Here is a 23,799-nt window from a genome sequence, read left to right as displayed (position 1 = left end):
GGTAAGTTTAATAACTGTCCAAAAAATGTTGTATTAGTTTAGAATGTAGCATATCTGGAAATATATTAAAATTCCCATGTCATAATATAATGATATATATGGGGCCGGCGTTTCTTTTCTCTCATAAATATTTAAATATGATATGCATTTAGATTGTCATATACAGAATAGTGTAATCTGCGTAACATTGTTCAACATATTTTTTATATTTGTTGTTCTCCAGAAAAATAAAGGTTTCCTCTTAAAATATAATAATTAAACGAATTTATTTATTCCTTGCTCAAAATAACAATCAATTCTCGTGAATAAAATCAAATCAATTATTATCTCACTCACAATGTTCTTCGAATTTTCTTATCACAATCGAATACAAATGATGAATATGCACATAAATACGCGCCAATGTAAATGATTTGTTTTCTTCGAATAAGTCAATGATTAATTTGTTTTAGACTATAAAATTCAAAGCAAATAAGAAACGCATAGAAATAATTATGATATAATCGTAGTCCAAATACCGTAGAATTAACGCCGAAAATGTGGTTTTATACAATTGTAGAAATATAGAGATCCAATCCCCAATTTACTCCTATGTATTTACAAAAAAAAATCCACGCATATTATTTTTTATGTCGGTTTATTTCCCATAAAATCCTTATACTCCTAAAACTATAAATACATGTACATATATAATTCTAATAATCTGCCGCAGTATTCGAAAGATAATCTCTTCGCCCAATATTTGATGCCTGTTTGCTTTGAATTGCCTCCAATTTTGGACAATCGGTAATACGATGACCCAAACCACCACAATAACTGCAACCATGTGAATCGCCCAAATCCAAATATTGTTCCGATTCTGGGCACAGTTCCAACAGAAAATCTGGCACATTTTGTTTAGCTTCAATTAGTAGATGTTTCAAATCTAATAATACCGAAGGATCAGTCGTTTTATTTACAAATGTTGTAGCTAAACCTTTAGTATTTGAACGACCGGTACGACCAATACGATGTACATAATTTTCAATATCTTCAGGCATATCGAAATTAATGACATGTTGAACATTGGGAAAATCTAAACCTTTGGAGGCCACGTCAGTGGCAACTAAGACATCTTTTTGAGCTTCTCTGTAAGCATCAACAGCACGTGAACGTTCTTCTTGATCTTTACCACCATGAATTGCTACCGCTTCGACACCTTTCAACAGCAAATATTCATGGATGCAATCGACATCTTGTTTCTTTTCGGCGAAAATCAATACAGGTGGTGCTGTTTTTTGTAAACATTCCAATAGATATACAACTTTAGCCTCTTGTTTGACATATTCCACTTCTTGGGTAACATTCATTGATGCGGCACCAGCACGACCAACATTTATTGTTACCGGCTTCACCAAAGCTGATATGGCGAAATTTTGAATTTTCTTTGGCATAGTAGCTGAGAAAAGTAATGTCTGTCTTTGTGCCTTAAAGAATGAGAAAATTGTACGTACATCTTCTTCAAAACCCATATCAATCATACGATCAGCTTCGTCCATGCACAGATAACGACAAACATCCAACGTGACAATTTTCTTTTCCAACATATCCATAAGTCGGCCGGGAGTTGCAACCATAATGTGTACACCTTTTGATATAATATCGATGGCTTCCGAAACTGGTATACCGCCGATGGCTAGACACGAACGTATTTCAGGCATACCCGATTCAACCAAATGGCGACTATAATGCTGTAAGAATAGTATAAGAATAAATATATTGATTAACAATAGTGGAAAAAAACGTTTTTTCTGTGGGAAGATGTTTTGAATGTCTTATATATCTTCTAATATTCTGAAGGCCATCTTTGATTCAAGAAGCAAAGCTAACTACCACCTAACATAGCAATAGATGGAGTCTTAGACTAAATATCCAAACATCAACAACCACTGCCACACAAAGGTAACAAGTAAGCAATACGAGTGTTATGCGACATGTTATTCATATGGCGCAGTATGAAAAAGGAATCACTTGGCTTCTAAAATGACTCAAGTCATTTCACTTGAGTAAAAAAAGTCTTGGTCAATGATGGTCAAATCTTGCTTATTTAAACCTTAAATGGAAGCCGTGGAATTTTGAGAATATACATAGAAATATGAGTTGATTTATGCATTTCCGTCTGTCCATGTATTATTGTGAACAATGTACATGTCGCATTTATGATCCGACTTGGATGAAATTTGGCACACGTCACTTATTTGGTTGAAGGACGAACCCTATTAGAATTGAAGAAAATCTGTTCAGATTTAGATATAGCTTTCATATATATTTTCGTCCGATTTTATCTAAATGGTGCACCAAACTCCCAATATTTCTCTGATTCAGTAAAAATTTTGCAAAGCGGACTGTTAAGTCCCGTTTGATGTCTGTGAAGTTTTGTTGAAATCGGTTCAGATTTAGATATTGTTTCGTCCGATTTAATGTAAATGTGGCACCAAAGTCCCAATATTTGTCCTGTTGAGTAAAAATTTTGCACAGCGCACTATTAAGTCCCGTTTGATGTCTGTGACGTTTTGTTGAAATTTAGATATAGCTCCCATATATATTTTCTCCCGATTTTATGTAAATGGTGCACCAAACTCCCAATATTTGTCCGATTGAGACAAAATTGTACGCATCATTCTGAGTCCAGTAGAAGTAGGCGATGTTTTGTTGAAAACAGTTCAGATGATAGTTAAAAAAACCATGTTAATGCAGTTCTTATCATCCACATACATATATAAAAAATCCACATAGACTTTTGAATTAAGTGTAAATGAAATTTTTATATTTTTTATAAAAATTTCATTTACACACTTACCATAATAATATCATTTGTTTGTTTTGCCAATTCACGCGACGGACAAATAATCAAACCATATGGACCTTCATTACGAGCAAATGGCAAACGATACTCCTGCTCCAGAGCAAACATAATAATGGGCAAAACAAAAACCAATGTTTTACCCGAACCCGTAAAAGCAATACCAATCAAATCTCGTCCCGAAAGTACTGTGGGTATTCCTTGCACCTGGATAGGTGTTGGCTTTTTAATACCCTTCGCCGCCAAGCCGTTCAATATACCCTTAGGAAATTTCATTTCCTTAAAGCTACGTATTGGCGGCGCAACATCTACACCTTCCACTAATATCCTTAAACGTTTTCGGATTGCATTACGTTTCTGTTCCGTCATTTCCATAATATAACGTGGTGGTTTCCAGCTTGTCTTAATCGGTTCATCATACTGTATACCCTTGGCCAATTCAGCTACACCCATGAGAGCTTTCTGTTGTTGGACACTCTCGAGAATTTTCTCTTCTTCTTTGAGTTGCTTTTCAACATCACTTATCTTTTTCGCTTCGGCAATTTTCTTTAGCTCTGTATGTTGATCCAATAAACTAATGTTATATTTACGCCCCCAGACTTCAGGATCTGTGGCATTTTGTGAATCTTCATCGTTTTCATTTTCACTTGATGATTTGGGTTTAGCATCTTCGGTGGACAGTTGGACAATGCGACCCAATTTCATGAGTTGTTTCTTTTTGCGTTCTTTTACCGGAACATATGGTACATATTTGTCATCGTCTTCTTCAAAGTCGGATTTTTCTTCTTCCTCTCTGCGGTAACGTTTTATGGGAGGATCTGAAGTTGATGCGGACATTTTAATTTAATTTTTCAGGATTACTGAAAAAACTATGCTCTGTAAAACGTTTTCCAAATGCTTGTTTATAATTAGTTTGTTTACTAACATCAGCTGTTTTTGTAATGTTGCCAACGAATATTATGATTAGGCCATTACGCATTGTTGCCACAGGGATTAACACATAAATAACTGTTCTCGTGTTTCAATAAAAATTTGAAACCGGCACAGTTTTTCGTCATTTACCATACAAAAATAAATGGCGATTCCAGCGTTATTTATTTTAAATAATGCACTAAAAACCCATACTTTGATATACAATCCTGTTTTTGTGTCATAAAGTACTAAAAGTTGCAACTGTTCTCATTAAACTAGTCGTTCCGTGCATGGCACAATGAATAGGTAGTCCATTTAGAGCAGCTGATGTCTTGATTAACTGTCAAAGTGCGTAAATTCTACATGAATTCGATGTGCAATGTTGCCAACCATGTGAAATATTATAAAGAAAAATTTGACAGATAATCGAGACAAAAACAAAAGTTTTTGTTTTGATACATCACCTTATTATTGCATCATGGAATAGGTAGTCCATTTAGCGCAGCTGATGTCTTGATTTACTGTCAAAGTGGGTAATTTCTACTTGAATTCGATGTGCAGTGTTGCCAACCATTTGAAATACTATATGGAAAAATTTGACAGATAATCGAGACAAAAATCAGAGGTTGTTGTTGTGATACATCACCTTATTATTGCATCATGGTTTCGTGCGTATTAACTAACTACACTTTTTAATATTAAATTAAGCACTAAGCGGCCAAAATTATCTTCTCTTTTTCAGATGATTTTCATTTAAGATAAACCCGAAACTTGTTTGAGGAAATAAAAACCCATTGAAACCCACTGGGTTTACGAAATTCGGTTAAATGTAAACGTACTATGACAGTCAATTTAAATGATCTCAAAGCCAGTGTACATAATCTTCATTTATTTTCAGAATTTCGTAAATCCACATCATATAAAGTGCGTATGTAAATGCGCTATAGCCATAACACGCCATTTCACTGTCACTACATATCCGAAACAATCTGGCAACTCTGTTAATTAATAATTAATCAGCCGTCATACCAATTCACGCGTAGTCTTTGTGGCATAGTTTTTCATTTTCGTTTTGTATATAATTTATATGGAGAAAAAATCGTGAAAAGTGTTGAAATACTTAAGCAACCATTAGGAAAATAACCCAAAGCGAAAATGTCTATGTCCAAGACGACCAACACCTATAATCGGCAGAATTGGGAGGATGCTGAATTTCCTATATTGTGTCAGACTTGTTTGGGCGATAATCCATATGTTCGTATGATAAAAGAACGCTTTGGCAAAGAATGTAAAATATGTACACGGCCATTTACCATATTCAGATGGTGTCCGGGAGCCAGAATGCGTTTCAAGAAAACTGAAATCTGTCAAACATGTGCCCGACTGAAGAATGTATGCCAAACCTGTCTACTCGATTTGGAATATGGCCTGCCTATTCAGGTGAGAGATGCTGCCCTCAAGGTGGCTGATAATTTACCTCAAAGTGATGTCAACAAGGAGTACTATATACAAAATATTGATCGTGAATTGCAAGATGGTGATGGCACTGAGGCGGCCGGAAAAGTTGGAAAATCTCTGGCTGCTAGTGATATGCTGTCGAAATTGGCACGCACAGCCCCCTACTACAAACGCAACAGACCACATATTTGTTCATTTTGGGTTAAGGGTGAGTGTAAGAGAGGTGAGGAGTGTCCTTATCGGCATGACAAACCTAATGAACCCGACGATCCACTATGCGAACAAAATATAAAGGATCGTTATTATGGACGTAATGATCCGGTGGCTGAGAAAATTATGAAGAGAGCAGCTTCTCTGCCGACACTGGAACCACCAGAGGATCGCAACATTACTACATTGTATGTGGGTAATTTACCCGAAGATATTACTGAACCCGAGTTGAGAGATCATTTCTATCAATTTGGTGAAATACGTTCAATAGCTTTAGTTCCACGCCAACAATGTGCATTTGTGCAGTACACAAAACGTTCAGCTGCTGAATTGGCTGCAGAAAAGAGTTTCAACAAGTTAATTTTGCAAGGCAAGAAGGTCACAATTAAATGGGCACATTCCCAAGCTAAGCAAGGAGCGGCCAAGACCGATCGTCGTTTTGAGTTGAATGCTATACCACCCGCCACCGCTACAAATCCAAATGATTTCTTTAATTTACAACAAGAACAAGTTACCGTACTACCTCCCGGGATGAAGTTGCATCAAATACCTCCATCGCTAATACCCGCCTCATCATATCAGCAGCTATACTCGCAGGCCTATGCTGCGCCATATTCAATGCCAATGGCTTCAACATCTGCTGCAGCAGCATCGGCTGCCTCAACATCATTAGATTCCATACCACCACCGCCGGGTATAGCTGGTGGGGCTCCTGGACAAGTGCATTATCCCAGTCAGGATCCAAGTCGTTTGGGGGCAGTGAAAAAATAAACTATAACTGGCGTTTCAGGAATCAACTGCTACTGTATATAGCATTGTTACAAATGCTTATGGAAATTTAAAAAGAAAGAAAATAAAGACGATTTTAATATGAAATTAATTATTCAAATGTTTATTTGAAAATTTGCTTACAGAATACTTTTCTTAACATTTTCTATATAGCTATGACAAATCTTTTAATTAACGCAGCAAATTAAACTTATTTCTAAGGCATTTACATATTTCTTTGCAAATATGCTGTGTTTACAACTATCTACAGGGTCAGGGTCTCGGTGTGATCAGGAAATAATTCACTTTTAGACTGCGGCACCTGTACCAAATATCTATCCATAAAACGTGGATTTTTGTTGATGAGCACTTCGTGCAATATTTGATTATCGGTGATGGTCTTTTTGGTAATAATCAAACGTCGTTGTTCTCCCTGGCCATAACTTGAAGACCGCAAGTTGAAATTTTTCGCAATTCTATAAAATGGAGAATGGGAGGCATAGAAATTAGGAAAACGTATACAGAATTATTTTCTGACCAACTTACTCATGTAGCAATGCTCTTTCTTCTTTGGTAAAGGTTGGTTCAAATTGCAATTCTCGTATATCCTCTGATTCAACATAGTTTCTCAATATGTTTTTAAAATATTGTTTATCCATTTTACAATCTTCCTTTCCCAAACCGGAACGATTACTTTTAAACAAGTAACTGTAGAAAAAAAGATAAGTTGATTGGTTTGAATTATGACGAATCTAAGTTGTGTAGATTTTTTTACTTACGCAACTGGATCTTCACGTCCTTGTTTTTTTGAGCCCAAACCACCACCTGACCAACCCATCATTTTCATCATTCTAAAACCTTTGTTGTTATCGTCCAATTTCTTATCTTCAGATGCTGCATCCACTTCACTACTTATAACCTCACAAACAGCTTTGTTGTTGTCCTTCTCAATTTTAATTGTTTTTCTGCCGGGATTTTGCTAAAAAAATACAGTTTGAAAATATTTATGAATGAGAAATGAAATTACATACTCAAATTGTAAACTTCGGCTAAGACCTTTAACATACATATGAGGGATATTCAGAACACATTGTTCATTTTCTCCGAAGATGTTTCTCACAAAAAAAAAAAAAATAACGACACTTTGCTCGTTACAAGAGCATGGCATTCCGGACAAATTATAACCTCTGCTATTGCAAAATGCAATTCAAGCATTAAAACTACCGAAAATAGGCCGGTAAGGCACATGGGACCCATTCTTAAACGTGGGCAGATACAGTGGTGGCCACAGAATTAAAACATTTACTGTGGTAAACATTTTTTGATCAGCCCTCGATTCGTTTGAAGTATTTTTGAAAATTTTTTAATTCAGAACACTTCGATATACTGCACTTAAGAGATTTAGTGTGGAAATGGAAAATTATTTCATGCAATTTTTCCATAAATAACGGTTTTTATGAAAATACATCGACTTTGAAGTGGCCATATAATTAAAACATTGTGTAATTTTTTACTTTACTGCATTTTTTTTTTAATATTTTTTAAAAAAGCTCTTTAATTTAGTTAAATTATGTAAACTAAGCACCGATAAAATCATTTACTGATAAAAATTTTTGAAAAAAATCTGTAAAATCTATCAAATTGCCAAAAATTTGTACAGTACACCTTACATTCAGAAAATAACCCTTATTATAGAAAATAAAGGTCCGAATGCACCAGAAATTGCTAGAATTAGTAAAAAACAATAAATAATTCTCAAAATAAATAAATATTTGAAATAAAAACTTAAAAAATGGGAATTAACCTAAAGGAACGATTCAATTTCAATAGCCTTTATTGAAGAAGGCCGGAATATTTTTGCAGTATGTGAGGAAATATCGATTGATATTGGCATTTATTACATCAAATCGATTGTTCGAGTAGTACAGAATATATTTTATCAAAAAATATACCAGTCACAACAGAAAGAACAGAGATCAATGCCTATGTTGACGAGTAAAAGATTCCGCCACACAGCAGCATTTTTGATGCTCAACACAAGACTTTAAATATTTGTCAAATTGTAAAATTTTTCTTTCTTTTAGGCTAAAATAGATTAAATGGGCATTATTCTCTCCAAAAAATATTATTTTGGAAAAATATTGTCATGTTCAATAGATTTGAAGGGTCAAGAGTTAACCATCAAACATGCTGCTGTGTACCAGAAACGTTTTCTCGTCAACATAGGTGTTGATCTCTGTCCGTTCTGTTGTGACTGATAAATTTTTTGATTAAATATATTCTGTACTACTCGAACAATCGATTTGATATAATAAATACCAATATCAATCGATATTTTCTCACATACTGCAAAAATATTCCGGCCTTCTTCAGTAAAGGCTATTGAAATTGAATCGTTCCTTTAGGTTAATTCCCATTTTTTGAGTTTTTATTTCAAATATTTATTTATTTTGAGAATTATTTATTGTTTTTTACTAATTCTAGCAATTTCTGGTGCATTCGGACCTTTATTTTCTATAATAAAGGTGATTTTCTGAATGTTAGGTGTACTGTACAAATTGTTGGCAATTTTGATAGATTTTACAGATTTTTTTCAAAAATTTTTATCAGTAAATGATTTTATCGGTGCTTAGTTTACATAATTTAAAAAGAGCTTTTTTAAAAAATATTAAAAAAAAAATGCAGTAAAGTAAAAAATTACACAATGTTTTAATTATATGGCCACTTCAAAGTCGATGTATTTTCATAAAAACCGTTATTTATGGAAAAATTGCATGAAATAATTTTCCATTTCCACACTAAATCTCTTAAGTGCAGTATATCGAAGTGTTCTGAATTAAAAAATTTTCAAAAATACTTCAAACGAATCGAGGGCTGATCAAAAAATGTTTACCACAGTAAATGTTTTAATTCTGTGGCCACCACTGTATATCCAATTTCTCCTAGGAGATGTAGTAATGTGAGTTTACAATTTCAAAGCTCTTTCTTAAATGTTACGATCTGTATATGACAACGGACGGACATGGGAAAATATTTCGACCACAACAAAGGAGATCAGAAGGCATCCCTTTAAACGGGGGCGTTGGATGCATTGGCTATTTAAATTTAAGTGTGCTTTATTTTTGTATTGAAAGCGTTTTATTTTTTCTCATTTCCTCATTAATGTTAATGACAGTATAAAAAGCCAGATAAGCAAGGTGCTAGGGTAATTAATGTATGACACTCTACAGAAATAACGAGAGAGAGCATAAAGCTGCTAACGGTAGAGGACAAAAATTGAGGAATATGATATGAGGGAGGAAGATGTGTGCAATGGATGAGTCCAAGAACTTTTCTACTTACCTTTATACTATAACATTCCGTTTGCAACGTCTCCAATGCCTTATTAAATGCATTTGCCTTGGCAGTCTTTAAGTTTTCTCCTGTTGCAACGGCCACAACTTGATTATTAAGGCGGACTTCGACTTTCCTAAAACACAAGAATCATATTCGTGTCACAAAACCACATTTAAAATATCCAATATCCAACCACCTACTTGATATTATTTTCAGCGGGAACTTCTTTTTCTTCATACAACACATTGCTACGCTGGGCAGAAAGTTGCAGACATTGACGTCCGCCATTTAAAAATACAATAAATCGATTATATTTTAGACCAGCAAATAAATCTGTTTGTGGTGTCTTCTTCGCTGGTGGTGCTTGCATTTCGTCCATATTATCCCCGCCTATATCAAAATGTTTTCTCTTTTGACCCTGTAATTGTTGGGTATTTTGACCCTCGTTTGTTTGCTGCGTCGATCTGCGTCCTAAAATATTGGCACAAGAAATACGCATTCGTTCAATCGTTAGACATATCCATTTCTAGGTCTACTAGAACTACTACTCACTTATTTGTACTTAAAAATAAACATAAAAATTGAATAGCTTTGTTAATTGTTTTTACGTCTACCTTTAGCCCGGGCCTCGGCAGCATCGGAGGCCGCAACAAATGTCCGTTTTAGACGATTTGCTCTGCCCTCACGGAATTCTTTGGCCACTTCTTTAGATAGTTCTGCCACCATTGCCATTGTTTCGGCGGGATATTTACAACCCATAAATTCCATATTTGTGAAGACCTGAGCCAAACAGACCAGCTTATCTTCGGGAAATTTGTCCTTGTGTACTTCCATGAAACGTTTCCTCAGCAACCAATGTTCTTCACTTTCATATTCTCGGCGGTAAACTTCCACATCCCAATCTGTGGGAAATTCCGAATCGTTTTGTTGTTGCTGGTCATTTGTTTGTTGTTGGTCAGATTCTGTGTCGGAACTTTGTTTCGCTTTCTTTAACTTTTTATCTTTTTTCGACATATTTTTGTGGGAGAAATGTGGAAGCACGTTTAGAAAAATTTTATAAAAACGCTACACTGATATATGTATGTATCGTGGTGCTGTCAAAACATGAAAAACAAACAAAGATGCCACATGACAATGTCAAAACATAAACGAAGACAAAGAGATGCCACGTAAATAAATGAGATACAGGTGTGTACAAACACATGGTATTGTGTTTACACCAGACATTCATAGGCAGAAGTTTAAGATTGGATTCATGGCACAATGAATAGGTCTTGATTAACTGTCAAAGTGGTAAATTTTGCTTGAATTCGATGTGCAATGCTGCCAAATTTTTGAAATATTATAAGGAAAAATTTGACAGATAATCGAGACAAAAAATGTTTTTGTTTTGATACATCACCTTATTATTTATTGCATCATGATTGGATTCTTAGCGTGAGAAAGGGAGTTTCGCATGGCATAATTTGCTCTCAAGATTTACATCTTATGCCTATAATTTTTAGAGGCTGGGAACTTAAAAATATTTATAAATATAAATTATTTAGCAATTGTTGCCACTGAACACATGATATGCGTACGTTTCGAAGGGAGATATTTTCATTTAAATTTTGAAAGCTGAATATTGTTAATGGCAAATTTATGAAAATTGGAAACATATGACTGCATGAGACTATCTTGTATAATTATGCCATGGGAGTTTCCCATGATACAACAAATAAGGTAACCTTTTGTTTTAAAAAACGTTTTCCGAAAACTGTGAAAGCTGGAGAATGTGAAAGCTGGAGAATGCAACTCAGATAGTACAGCCGCCCAACGTAAGTCATTCAATAAATATTTATCAATTAATAATAACATTAAAAATTTTCAGAAAGAACGTTATTTTTCAAGAAATGCTGTCTTCATCGTCCAAATGCAGTTGAGCAACATCATTTAAAAAAAGGCAGAATATATTCCACATAAGATATATACATATATGGCAGTGAAATAAAATAAATTCGTTGCCGATTATTTATAAGTGCTTAATGTGTTTTATTAAGTGTTAAAGGTTAGGTTCCATCTGGATGTATTCTTATAGACGAGTTTGTGTCTTCTGGAAGTCTTCTTATAGAGGAGCTGGATGTATTTTTATAGAAGAGATAGAGGACTTCTTATAGAAGACATGGATATCTTATTACCGTAGAGCTTGAGATCTTCTTATTGAAGAGTTGAAAGAGATTGAACGTGCGGGTGTGAGGTTCACCAATTGCCTTTATGAATTGGATGCAAACAGTGTGGGTGATGCGTTTGCCTTGCAGCAAGAATCAGTGGTCGGATTCAAAGCCAGTCGAAGGTTATTACTTTTGGGCACGTTGATTCTGGCTGCTGGGTCTTAAACGGCACGTTAAAAATGCGGTACAAATTGACCAACAGAAGCAGGTAAACATCCCTTTTAACCGAAGAGCTGATTACATTCATATAAAGGACGTAATAATATTCTTAAAGATGCAGCAAATGACTTCATAAAAAATAGCTGAAGGTATCCTTAATTCAAAATGCTTATGTTGGGTTTCCTCTCTGTTCCCATCGCCTCTTTTCGGTGTTCGGTGAAATATTTAATGCACATCATTAAATATTCCTTATTTTATTTTTCGAACAAACGAAATGAAACACAAAACAAAACAAAATTGAAACAAAAGTTCCGTTCCAGAACCTAATAGAATCTACTCATTTCACATGTTTTACAACTTTTTACTCGAAAACCGTTCCTCAACCCTAAAAACTTGTAAAACATTGAATCAAATTTAAGAGAGCACAAAATAAAATGGCGTTTTCTTTGTAAACTCCAGAAATTTGGCCGAGTAAAATGGTAAACAGGAATGCCTACTTCTGATTGGCAGTTATGTTGATTTTGAAGTATTGCCATCCAATTTTGGTACGTTTACTAGATTTGCGTTCCCGAACTTTTCAAATTATTTTGTACTCTGAGAGCAATTTTGAAATGTTTCCCTTTTACTATATTTACTATTAAAAAAGTACTGGAACAGAAAGAAATTTTTTTTTTCGTTTTGATGATATTCAATAACAATAACAACATTCATGTTGTATCAGACGTGCTAAGGTACAAAAAGCACACTGTTGGATTCAAATTTTCGAAATGAGACTACCTTTATTATTTTGCCATGGGATTTTCCCAAGGTGATATTTATACAAGTTAACTACAAAACCTAGCTGATTTGATTCCAATGTAATATTCGTGTAAATATGACAAAATATGCTTTTAAAAATAGCCCAACTGGAAAATTTGGTAAACATAAACCAAGGTGTATTAAATAAGGTGTAAGTGACAATCATATGGTTTTAAACTTTTTTCTTTATTGTTTGTAAAGTAAATTGTCAAAAACATTTTCAACAATTAGTTGCGATTTACAAAATTGAATTTAAATAAAAAATATGTTCATAGTGAGGGACGAAAAGCAAACCTAGGCTTAAATCAGTTTTAAACCTTTTCGCTGATTTGATCCAAAAGTTTACGTTTTGTATCCCGTGTTGAAATCTGTTCATAAATCCTAGCTACACATACGTAGCCTATATTGGAATAGGCAGATTCCAAAAATCAATCCAAAGGTGAAAGTCTTTGATATACTCCTATAGACAGATTGCACAAAGGCAACACAATTTCCTTGATTTAGTCTTTGGCCGGGGATTTACGTCCACCAAACTTCCATTAAAGAGGCGAAATTTGAAGGTAATTCTTCGAAAAAATTGTAATTTACAATATAAGCAACATCACCAGGAAACATTTCAAAATAATTCGTGACCGGTTCTTAAACTTAAAATTGCCAAAAATCCAAAAAATACAAATTCCTTAATTATTCTTCAAAGAATAGTTCTTGACAAAAATTAATAAACATAAATGGATAATTGTTTTTATTTATTTTTGTCAAAAACTAATTGTCAACATGACAATTTAATTTCTATAACAGCAATGTTGTTTTTGTAAAATGTTAGTTGTTGTAGCTGATGCATACACCTTATTTAATACACCTTGACATAAACTTTGAAATGGTTATTCATTAGGGTCGTACCTAAATTCATGCGTATGCGTACGAATTTATTCACCTCAAATGTTAAATACATGTATTTCAATGAATGTTACCCAAATACGCATTGCGTATAAAAATATAAAGTTGAAAATTTTCAACATTGACAATGCGTATTTTGTAAATAATATTTTGTAAATAATTGTCAAATAACTCCTCACGATAGCAAAGGGTCTAATTTATGTACAGCTGCGAATCAATTAAACAGTAGCGTACATTATTCATGCGGTTCTCTTACCTTTTTCCAAATTCATTTTACTAAAATCGTTTTATTTTTTTTAATATCTTGGCATTGTACTGCGAACATTGCTATGCAATTTATTTTATGCTTTTCACAGCATACTTTTAGGCGTGATGTTATCATTGACACAATCCCATGGTAAATTAACACAGCAACAAATCATTTTACCCAGCCATGGAAATCCATTTAGAAGAAAAACTAAATGATTAACCGGTATTCGCATTAACCGATACTTTTACAACAATATTACTTTCTATTTTTTGGTGATTTGATTGCGTTGAGAAAACACCTAAAAATTTTCACCAAATAAGCAAAAAAACAGACCACAGAAGTCATTAGAATTTATAAAAATTTATATTTCTAATACATTGGTTAGCATTTCAAAGGTTCGTATTCGAAATAAATCGAAAGTGATTATGTAAATATTCTGGGAAAAAATTAAAAATAAAATTTCAGTCTAGATAGAAGAAGCCGTGTGACACACTAGAGAGAATAGTTGAAAAATCGAAGCGATAGCAAAGTAATGGCTGATGTTGAAAATGTCTCGCAAGCAGCTGCGCCAGCAACCGCAGCGCCTGTGACCGTCACGAATTCCAGCGCGGCTGATGCCGCCGGTTCGCTGGGAACAAATGGTAAGATGGAGGGTGGGGTGCAATCAGACGGTAATGCTACATCTAATGATTTAGGAACCTCCCCGACACAAGAAAAATCGAGCAATTCACATCCCCACGATTCGGAATATGATACAGCCAGTGATCTGGAGGGTGGGGAGGAATATGATGACGATGATGATGATTTGGATGATAGTTTATCCGATGAGGATGATGACGAGGACGACGAATCGGAAACTGATGATGATGATGAGGACGACGATGAAGGTGTCGAAGGTGACATGACTTCCCAGGAGAAAGTCGATGCTGAAGCTCAGAAAAAAGTCGATGAAGACAGAAGTAATCCACAATACATTCCCAAAAGGGGTACATTTTATGAACATGACGATCGTACTGCTGAGGATGGTGAATGTATTGAGGTGGAGGGCTCTGAAGATGCCGATGGCCAATCAACCGCAAACGGCGGTGGTAGTAATGCTGGAGGATCGAAGACAACACCCACAATCTCGACAGCTTCAAAAACTATGAAGAAATGGCAGCCTGCTTCTGCTGTCGACCGCTGGTCACATGATCGTTTTGATCCATCGGAACAGGCGCCTAAGTCCAGGACAGAGCTGGTATCTGCCTATGGTTATGACATACGCACCGAGGATGCACCGCCAAAGGCACGTAGAAGACGTCGGTATGGTCGGGGACCCAGTAAATATAATCGCAATTGGGAAGACGAAAGTGCCTACCTTAAGACAAATAATAAGGAACGCAAGCCTCCAAAGCCATCCGATTTCCCAGCTTTAAATGAAAATTCTGGAAAATCACGTCGTTCATCCGGCCGGACACGGGAAGAGAAAGAAAATCGTATGGAAAGGCGTCAGAGAGAGGGAAAGTCTGATAGATCCGAAAGACAGAGTCATTCACGGAATAATCATCAGGATGATTATAACGATCGAAGAGACCGGATTGGTGAAGGTGGCGTACACAAAAGGTCTAAATCAAAAACAAATTTCAATCGCCAAAATCAGGCGTCTGTTGGTCGACAAGCGGCTATGGAATTTAAGCAGAAAAATCGCCAACCTAATCAGAATTCTTCTGGTTCAGGCAACCAAGGAGGCCAGGGCAGCAGTCTGAGTAGTCGCCTAGAAGCTCACCGACAACCAAATTCAAATCAGCATCAGGGTCAGCATATTAATAAAAGTCCCTCTGGTAATTCGGGAATGGGTAAATCACAGCAAAGTCAGGTCTCATCTCAGCAGCAACATAATGATAACTATAATAACAAGAAAAAAAATTACGATCAAGGCCATCAATCATCTTCACAGGGATCTCCTCACAATGCTGCTCCACAGCAGCAGCAGCAACAACAGCAGTTGCACCAACAGCAACAGTCTTCGTCAAATCATAATGTGGTGCGACAGCAAAATGCTCAGCAAATGCAACCAAAGCCACAGCCAACAATGCCGTCAACAAACTTGTCACAGCGTTTGCAGCAAGTCCAAAATCGTAATGATCCGAGCCATGTGGGAAGTGTGCAAATGCATGCCTTAGCATCACAGAATCAGCAGCAGCAACAGCTCTTACAACACCAACAAGCAGCCAATATGATGATGGCTGCACCACAAAATCTAAACCAGGCACAGGAACAAAGAGGTCCACCAAAACGTTATTCAAGTCTGCGTCGCTCTCAGCATGAAGCCCAGCACATGGGAGAACATCAGCAAATGCAACAGATGCATATGCAACAGCAACAAGCTGCTACGCCACCCGCGATGTTGATGCCCTCCGAACAAGCAATGCTTCAAGCGAATCTCATGCAAATGTATCACCAGGAGAATTTGCAAGCTCAAATGCAAGCATTGCAGGTGTCCCAGCAAGCAAATGTCCCCAAACAGGCCACATATGCCAGTGCAGGACCTCAGGCGCAACCACCAGGACCATACACTGGTACAGCGACAACACCAACAGCATATTATGTAGCACCAGATGCCTATACAGCGGCATCTGCGGCTCAGGCCACTCAAGCCGCGGCCACTTACGCTGCTCAACAGGCAGCACCCAATTATATGGCTCAACAAGCGACCCCAGCTACATTGGCGGCTTATGCCAATGCAGCCCCAGCACCCCAACAGACTGTGCCCACATCAGCTTTTGGTGCTGCAGCAGGTGTTGGCGTAGTGCCCCAACCGAATCCTGCAGCTACAGCAGCCGCAAATTATCAGAATTACAATACGGTAGGCGGTACAACGTACTTTGTACCGCCACCAACACAAACCACTAACCGACCCGTTTCGTTGCCCCAAAGAAGACCTACTAATGCTATACCCATACTGCCACCATCCGACAAGAACAAGCCACCAGCCACAGCTGCTCAACAGAAGGCAACCGAATCAAAAGACGAGACAAAGTCAATTTCGTCGTCATCAAATGCCACAGCATCAGCGCCCATTGGTAGTGCTGAAAATATTGATCATATCATTGATAATATGTTTGTCCAAAGACCGGCGTTTCAACCGCCTGCAAATGCTGCTGCTGCCGCCACCACCGCCTCCGCTGCTAATACCAAATCAATGATAAACGAATCGACAGAATCAAATTCAAATTCCACAAATCCTGTTGGTGCTTCTTCCACACAGCAAGATAATAGCAATGCGGCGGCACCTCAGGCCACCAGTGATAAACTCACAAATGAAGCGGCGACATCATCGTCGACAGAAGTTAGTAACAATAATCCAATATCGACACAAGAATGAGAACAAAAGAAACGTTACTATTATAATACCCAGTATAATAATCAGCAACAACACCACAATCATCATCATCATCAGCAGCAGCAACAACACCAACAGCATCATACTCATCATCAATCACAACAACAACAGCAATCAATACATCAACAATCGACTCAAAATCCACAACAACAACCACATCATCATATTAATAATAACAACAACAACGTAAATTTATTAAATAATAACAAACGTAAATTTTATTAGAGGAAAAAATCAAGTATAAGAAAAAAAAACAAAAACTAAAAACAAAAACTAAAAACAAAAACTAAAAACAAAAACATAATTACTAAAATATATAACAACAATTGCATGAAATGAAGTAAATATTTAACAGAAGAATATTAACAATTTTACTAATTACATACACATATTTAATTTATATAATTTATTGAAAATATACTAGATATTTTTCGTTTTACTTTTTTTTGGATAATCAAAAAATATTGCTCACAAATAATAATGGTATTACTAGAAATTTGTTGTTTTAATTACCAATGGTTGGTTTCCCTAAAAAAATAAAAATTTGTTTTTTGATATTCGAAAAAAAATATATTATTTCTCTTGTTGATTCGAGTGAATAATTGTTTAAATTATACAAATATGAAATGAATTTTGTTTTCAATATGTAACTTTGAAATGCTACATAATCTGGTTTTGACTTAATGAAGAATATGCCTAAAAAAGTGTAGGTAAATAAATAATTCTGTCCAATTTTGAAACAAATGAAATACCTTTATTATTTGTAGGCAATTTTAGTAAGAAAAAAGTCTGTTGAAAGTATTTATTTGAATTTCACAGCTTAGAACATTTATGGTTTCTTTTTGTTTTGTAACGTTTTTTTTTTGATAAATTGAGATACATTTCATAAATATGAAAATTTACAATTTCCAACTTTGCTGTATCAATTGTGTTGTCGCCAAACAAACTATAAAAAATATGAATATCAGAGTATGACATCATAATTAATATACCTATGTTTGAAATTTACTCCTTTTTTATTTCCTTTGTTTTTAAATTGAATTTCGTATTTTTGATATATTAAACATTTTATACACAGAGTTAGTAGCATTTATTTGATTTTAGTTTCACTTAAGTGTATTGTTTCCAGTTGAAAATATTCTAAATTTTCATATAACATCATCAATATATCACAAAATTGCCAAAACAACTCTTATATGTTTTGTATATGTCTAAAAGGCTGCTGTTTTTTTCTTCCTTTTTTTAATTAACCATTTTTCTTTTCTAAACTATTTTATTGTGAAATATTCAAAATTCTTTTCTTTCTAACTATTCTTATTTTAAGATCACACATTTTTTTCTTTACTCTTATTTTTATATTGTTTTTACATCGAAATGAAACAAAAAAACTTATATATTTTTTCTTAAACTTATATATGTGTATATTTAAAACTAAAAAAAATACCTAGTTGATTTATGTATTTTAATTTTTTTATTAAAAGCTGTGCTAACGCCTCTGTATTTAGAAAAAAACAAAACAAACCTACATACTAATAATTAAAACCATTTATTGTGAATTAGCTTTTAGCATTTTTTCTGTGAAGAGAAATACGAGAAAAAATATGAAAAAAAAAACAATATATCGCTCATCTTTATATGTATAATTAATTAATGAAGTAACAAACAAACAAAAAATATCTCGTACACAACCAACAACAATTTTTGAATTAAAACCGAATATAAGTGTTTTGAATTATAATGTAAACAAACAAAAAATAATAAAATGAACGATTTTAAAACGGCATACACAAGTGTTTATTTGCACAATTTTGTGGAAATTAATTTGGTACGACTAACAAAAATTAAAATAAATATATGACCAGACGCCAATGAAAAGGAAAATAATCGACTGTATTATTAGAAGTATCGTCCTTAGTTATAAGGCTCAACGGCGTTTAACTAAATCCCTGATATTGTGCTATTGCCATGCTTGAAACTAAGCAATTACCCCAAAAGTAATTACTCCAAATTCCCACGGGAAGCGATAGAAATGCTAGAGGTGAGTCTTTATACGATTTAATTTAAAAGCATACTCTTAGAATACACAATAGAGTTAATACATGGTCTTTTAAAAATCATGTAAAGGAGCTGTAATTATTTGAAACATGGAGTAGTCTGAAGAAAGTATCTGAAATGTGAATTTGCACGGATCCAAAATGTTTTCCTACACTCGGTGCTAAGCAGAAGCCGTACTGAAGTTTCAGAAAAACAAATCAGCAATTCGTAACCAATACCATTTATAAAATAACGAAATGATGTTGAAAACCCTTAGCAAGTAATTTCGGCGAATGCTGAAATCTTTCAAAGACGGTGACAATTGAGCATCTTCTGTGTCACTGTCCAGCCCGGACTTACAAGCGGCACAGACTGTGGGTGCTCATTTTCCACCGAGACTTAGCTTCTTCTCAACAACTGCTCTAATCAACTGAACTCAACTGAACCTGCTCTAACCTACATCATAATTATAAATCTAAAGTGGTTGGGAAAGTGCAACCTTAACACGTAATATATTTTCTGTCCGATCTCTATAGCCATCAACCATATTCCAAACTTACCTTCTTATATTCTTGTATGCCTTTCATCTCTCTTTATTTCCCCAATCTTCTCTCCCCTATAAATCTCTTCTTATCTCTTTTCTTCTCGTGGATGATCACAATGGACCTGACGGTCTCAGAGCACCTAACCTATATCTATCTCTGAACCAATTTCAACAAAACTTAAACCAGTGAGCAGTGCAGTATAGTCGGACGGGGCCGACCATACGATACCCTACACAACTACCATGGAACTCTAAAGTTTTGCGGATTTTTATTCCGAGCCTGGGCAATATTTCGTGACAGTTTTACCCTGTTGCCCGATTAGAAATAAACAGCACTTCTTCCTTACACTGACATATATTCCAAATATTACTAATATTCAGTACAGCCCTTCTAATTACTTGTCACGGTGGCTTGTGTTGTGATGTTCTACATCTACATCATAATTATAAATCTAAAGTGGTTGGGAAAGTGCAACCTTAACACGTAATATATTTTCTGTCCGATCTCTATAGCCATCAACCATATTCCAAACTTACCTTCTTATATTCTTGTATGCCTTTCATCTCTCTTTATTTCCCCAATCTTCTCTCCCCTATAAATCTCTTCTTATCTCTTTTCTTCTCGTGGATGATCACAATGGACCTGACGGTCTCAGAGCACCTAACCTATATCTATCTCTGAACCAATTTCAACAAAACTTAAACCAGTGAGCAGTGCAGTATAGTCGGACGGACCGACCATACGATACCCTACACAACTACCATGGAACTCTAAAGTTTTGCGGATTTTTATTCCGAGCCTGGGCAATATTTCGTGACAGTTTTACCCTGTTGCCCGATTAGAAATAAACAGCACTTCTTCCTTACACTGACATATATTCCAAATATTACTAATATTCAGTACAGCCCTTCTAATTACTTGTCACGGTGGCTTGTGTTGTGATGTTCGACTTTCAATTGTGGTCTATAGATCGACTCGGAAAAACACAAAAAATAAGTTTTTGGTCCAATTCATCCCAAAATTATTATCTGATCATCACCGAAAATTATAGCCGTTGTTCTTGACCATACCTGGATCCTCATGGTGGCCCTCTAGTGTGGTAATGTGTTACTAACTAATATATGAATACGTAAGAACCTGTAAATATGTAAGAGTATCTCCCACATCCGAGTACATACGACAATATAATTGGTATCAATTTAAAGGTCATCCACTCCTCTTGGATATAATTTAAACTTCTCCGGTCTCTGTCCTTCAGAAGTAAACATATGCGCTCTAAAATACAAATTTTGTAATTTTTCACACAAAAGTAAGGGTCTATTTGACCCGCTAAATATGGACCGATCTTTATCAAAACAGCCTTGCTTATTATTTGGCCCGATATCCTTCTACATGTAAAAGTTCGCGATGTTTGGGTCATAATTGCGGCATCTGGAGCGACCAGAAAATCAGACAAAAATAAAGTTTTTGGTCCATTTCATCCCCTAAATATTAACCGATCTTTACCAAAAACAATAGGGGTCTTCATTGGCCAGAACCCACCCTACATACAAAATTTCGTGAAGATTGGTCCATAACTGTGGCCTGTATCGTGTTTACAAATTATAATGGACAGACGGACGGACGGACACACATGTCTAGATCGACTCAGCTAGTCGAGATATGACGATTGGTATACTTAAAGTTGGGTCTAGGACCAGTATTTCGCGGCGTTACAAACTCTTGGGGCTGCACAAAGCTATAATACCCTGACAACATAGTTGTGTAGGGTATAAAAACTTCATTCTAGACTCGATTTAATATGCTAAACATTATATCGTCCAAATTGAACAGGATATACGTACCATTAACATAAAATCGGACTAAGGTATATATGGGAGCTATATTTAAATATGGACAGACGGACATGCATAAATCAACTCAGAAAGTGATTCTATGCAAATTTTCAAAACATCAGTGTATATGTTACAAACATATACACCGATACCCTGTACAACAGTGTGGTGAAGGGTATAAATACCTGAAAAGTATCCCTTCTCAGATGTCAGGATGAAGCTCCTAATTTAAAATGTCCGAACTTAAGCAGAAGCCGCACAGAATAAATTAAACGTAGGCAAATCGCACAAGCCAACCCTAGAAGTTGGGACAAGGTCCTCAAGTCGCTCACCGGTAACTCTTGGAGTGCTCAAACATAAAACATGGGTGTCTCCTTATGACACCAGTGGCTAATTTGCATGAGGATATGAACGACTTACCCGTACTTACATACTGCTGTCGGCTATGTTGAGTACCAGGACACGGTGACATCACGGGTAACGAAAAAGCAGACGAATTAGCTAGACGAGGATCTCAAGAACGAACGAACTTTGATTCGTTCTTCGAAGAACGAGTCAAGATCTACCTGGCCTACTCTGTCAACCAAGAGAACAAACTCACTGTTGAAACTGAGTAAAGCTGAAATTAGAGTAATGACTGGAGTCATTACTGGTCATTGCAATATCAGGGCCTTTACCAGTAAGTGGGACCATGATGTTACTGATTACTGCATACTCTGTGTTGACGAGGAGGGGTCGGAGACAATTGAGCATCTCCTCTAGTAAAATCTAGTAATGCGTACGACTTTAACCCTAAAATGAATTTTTTTTAAGATTTTTGGCGTATAGGCTGATTTTTGAGTTTTATTTTATTCTGAGACTTATAATAAAATATTATGGCAAACATTTCTGTAGAATATTCTGAGCAGCTTTAACCCCGTTTTGAAGGAATTTTCAATCATTTCTGCAAAGGGGGCCCGAAAATACACTTTCAATTAGTCAGCTGAGGGTTTAAGTTGTATACCAAAATATTCCTCGATATTTTATCAGTAATATTTCCTAAAATGCAAGGATTTCAAGAAACCATAATTCGATAATTATCAAAACTCTTGAATAGAGGAAATATTGCCCCACCTTTTTAAGTTACTTCCCAAGGTACACTTTCAAAACGTCGATACACGTGTCATCTTTTTTAGCCCCTCATTCATAATCTTTTGGAATTTCCCGGTAATTATTTTTTGTGTTGCACGGTGTTATTATCAATATTAAACACTTATAGCCTAGACAGACGACAGCCTTAATTTGCATTAACAGCCTTAATTCAAATTAACTTGTACATTAAGGGTCCCATACACTATACCCAGTAGAAAGTGTCTTGCAGACAACATTAACGAATCGTGCAAGACAATGGCAATTCCTTGAAGACACTTTGCAGACAACAATGTGAGATCCTTGACGAAATTTTCACACAAGTGTCGCAGTATTCATGCAAGACAACTTGGGCGACAAGGTAAGCGAAGTTGTCGTTGACGACAACAACGGCGACAAAACTCCCTACTTTTCGTTGACTTTCAAAAAATAACACATACTATGATAAATGCTGTACGGCATGATGTACCCAGTAGAAAATACTCTCTTGCGTGACAATTTCATTGACGAAATGTTGACGAAATTTATGGAATTGTCATTCATGACTAAACACATGATATGTCGTCGAAAATGTCGTTCTTCTCGAAATATGAAAACAAAACAAAAATAGTCTGAATTGAGTGTACTATGAAATATTGACAGAAACGAAAAGAAAAATGTTTCTGCAAAAATATATGTATAAGAAATTTAGGTTAAATTTAAATATATAAGAATTAAGAATCTCGGTTAAAATAGGTAAGCTTAACTGAATATATAATTATTTGTATCATTTCTTAAATGCTTTCTTTTACACTTAGGATGGGGCAAATAAATGACAATTGCTGAAATATTGTAAGTAATATCTGAAAGATGTTTCATATTTTAAAGCGTTTTAATGTTGTTGTTTCTTTACAGATGATGTTAAAATGGAGAAAATCATATCGACAATTTATCATGCAATGTGTTTATTTATATTATTATAAACGTAAATGCAATGTATAATTCTTGTTATATAATAAATTACGTATATGTACATATATGTATATGTATATTTTT

At 35.3% G+C, this 23,799-nt stretch overlaps 4 protein-coding genes across 4 annotated transcripts; 2 read left to right on the top strand and 2 right to left on the bottom strand.

The window, feature by feature from the left end:
- Positions 1 to 691: 691 nt before the first annotated feature.
- LOC133326026 (ATP-dependent RNA helicase abstrakt-like) lies at positions 692 to 3,679 on the bottom strand. The gene is made up of 2 exons (XM_061534702.1): positions 2,840 to 3,679; positions 692 to 1,730 (listed from the first exon to the last, which is right to left on the bottom strand). The coding sequence occupies exons 1-2, from the start codon at positions 3,677 to 3,679 to the stop codon at positions 696 to 698; spliced, it is 1,875 nt and encodes a 624-aa protein (XP_061390686.1). The 3' UTR covers positions 692 to 695.
- Positions 3,680 to 4,907: 1,228 nt separating this feature from the next.
- LOC133326028 (pre-mRNA-splicing factor RBM22-like) lies at positions 4,908 to 6,205 on the top strand. The gene has a single exon (XM_061534704.1). The coding sequence runs from the start codon at positions 4,910 to 4,912 to the stop codon at positions 6,191 to 6,193; it is 1,284 nt and encodes a 427-aa protein (XP_061390688.1). The 5' UTR covers positions 4,908 to 4,909; the 3' UTR covers positions 6,194 to 6,205.
- Positions 6,206 to 6,455: 250 nt separating this feature from the next.
- Positions 6,456 to 10,540, bottom strand: LOC133326025 (uncharacterized). The gene is made up of 6 exons (XM_061534701.1): positions 10,141 to 10,540; positions 9,727 to 9,997; positions 9,533 to 9,659; positions 6,970 to 7,163; positions 6,737 to 6,898; positions 6,456 to 6,666 (listed from the first exon to the last, which is right to left on the bottom strand). The coding sequence occupies exons 1-6, from the start codon at positions 10,538 to 10,540 to the stop codon at positions 6,456 to 6,458; spliced, it is 1,365 nt and encodes a 454-aa protein (XP_061390685.1).
- A 3,817-nt stretch (positions 10,541 to 14,357) lies between these two features.
- On the top strand, positions 14,358 to 17,204 carry LOC133326024 (bromodomain-containing protein DDB_G0280777-like). Its single transcript, XM_061534700.1, has one exon. It carries the CDS (start codon positions 14,373 to 14,375, stop codon positions 17,202 to 17,204), a length of 2,832 nt encoding a protein of 943 aa, XP_061390684.1. The 5' UTR covers positions 14,358 to 14,372.
- Positions 17,205 to 23,799: the final 6,595 nt, after the last annotated feature.

The sequence above is a fragment of the Musca vetustissima genome, unplaced genomic scaffold (assembly GCF_032173495.1).
Source record: "Musca vetustissima isolate MV318-11 ecotype Yass unplaced genomic scaffold, APGP_CSIRO_Mvet_v1 utg1358, whole genome shotgun sequence".
Lineage (NCBI taxonomy): Eukaryota > Metazoa > Arthropoda > Insecta > Diptera > Muscidae > Musca > Musca vetustissima.
This window is presented reverse-complemented; position numbering and strand designations above follow the sequence as displayed.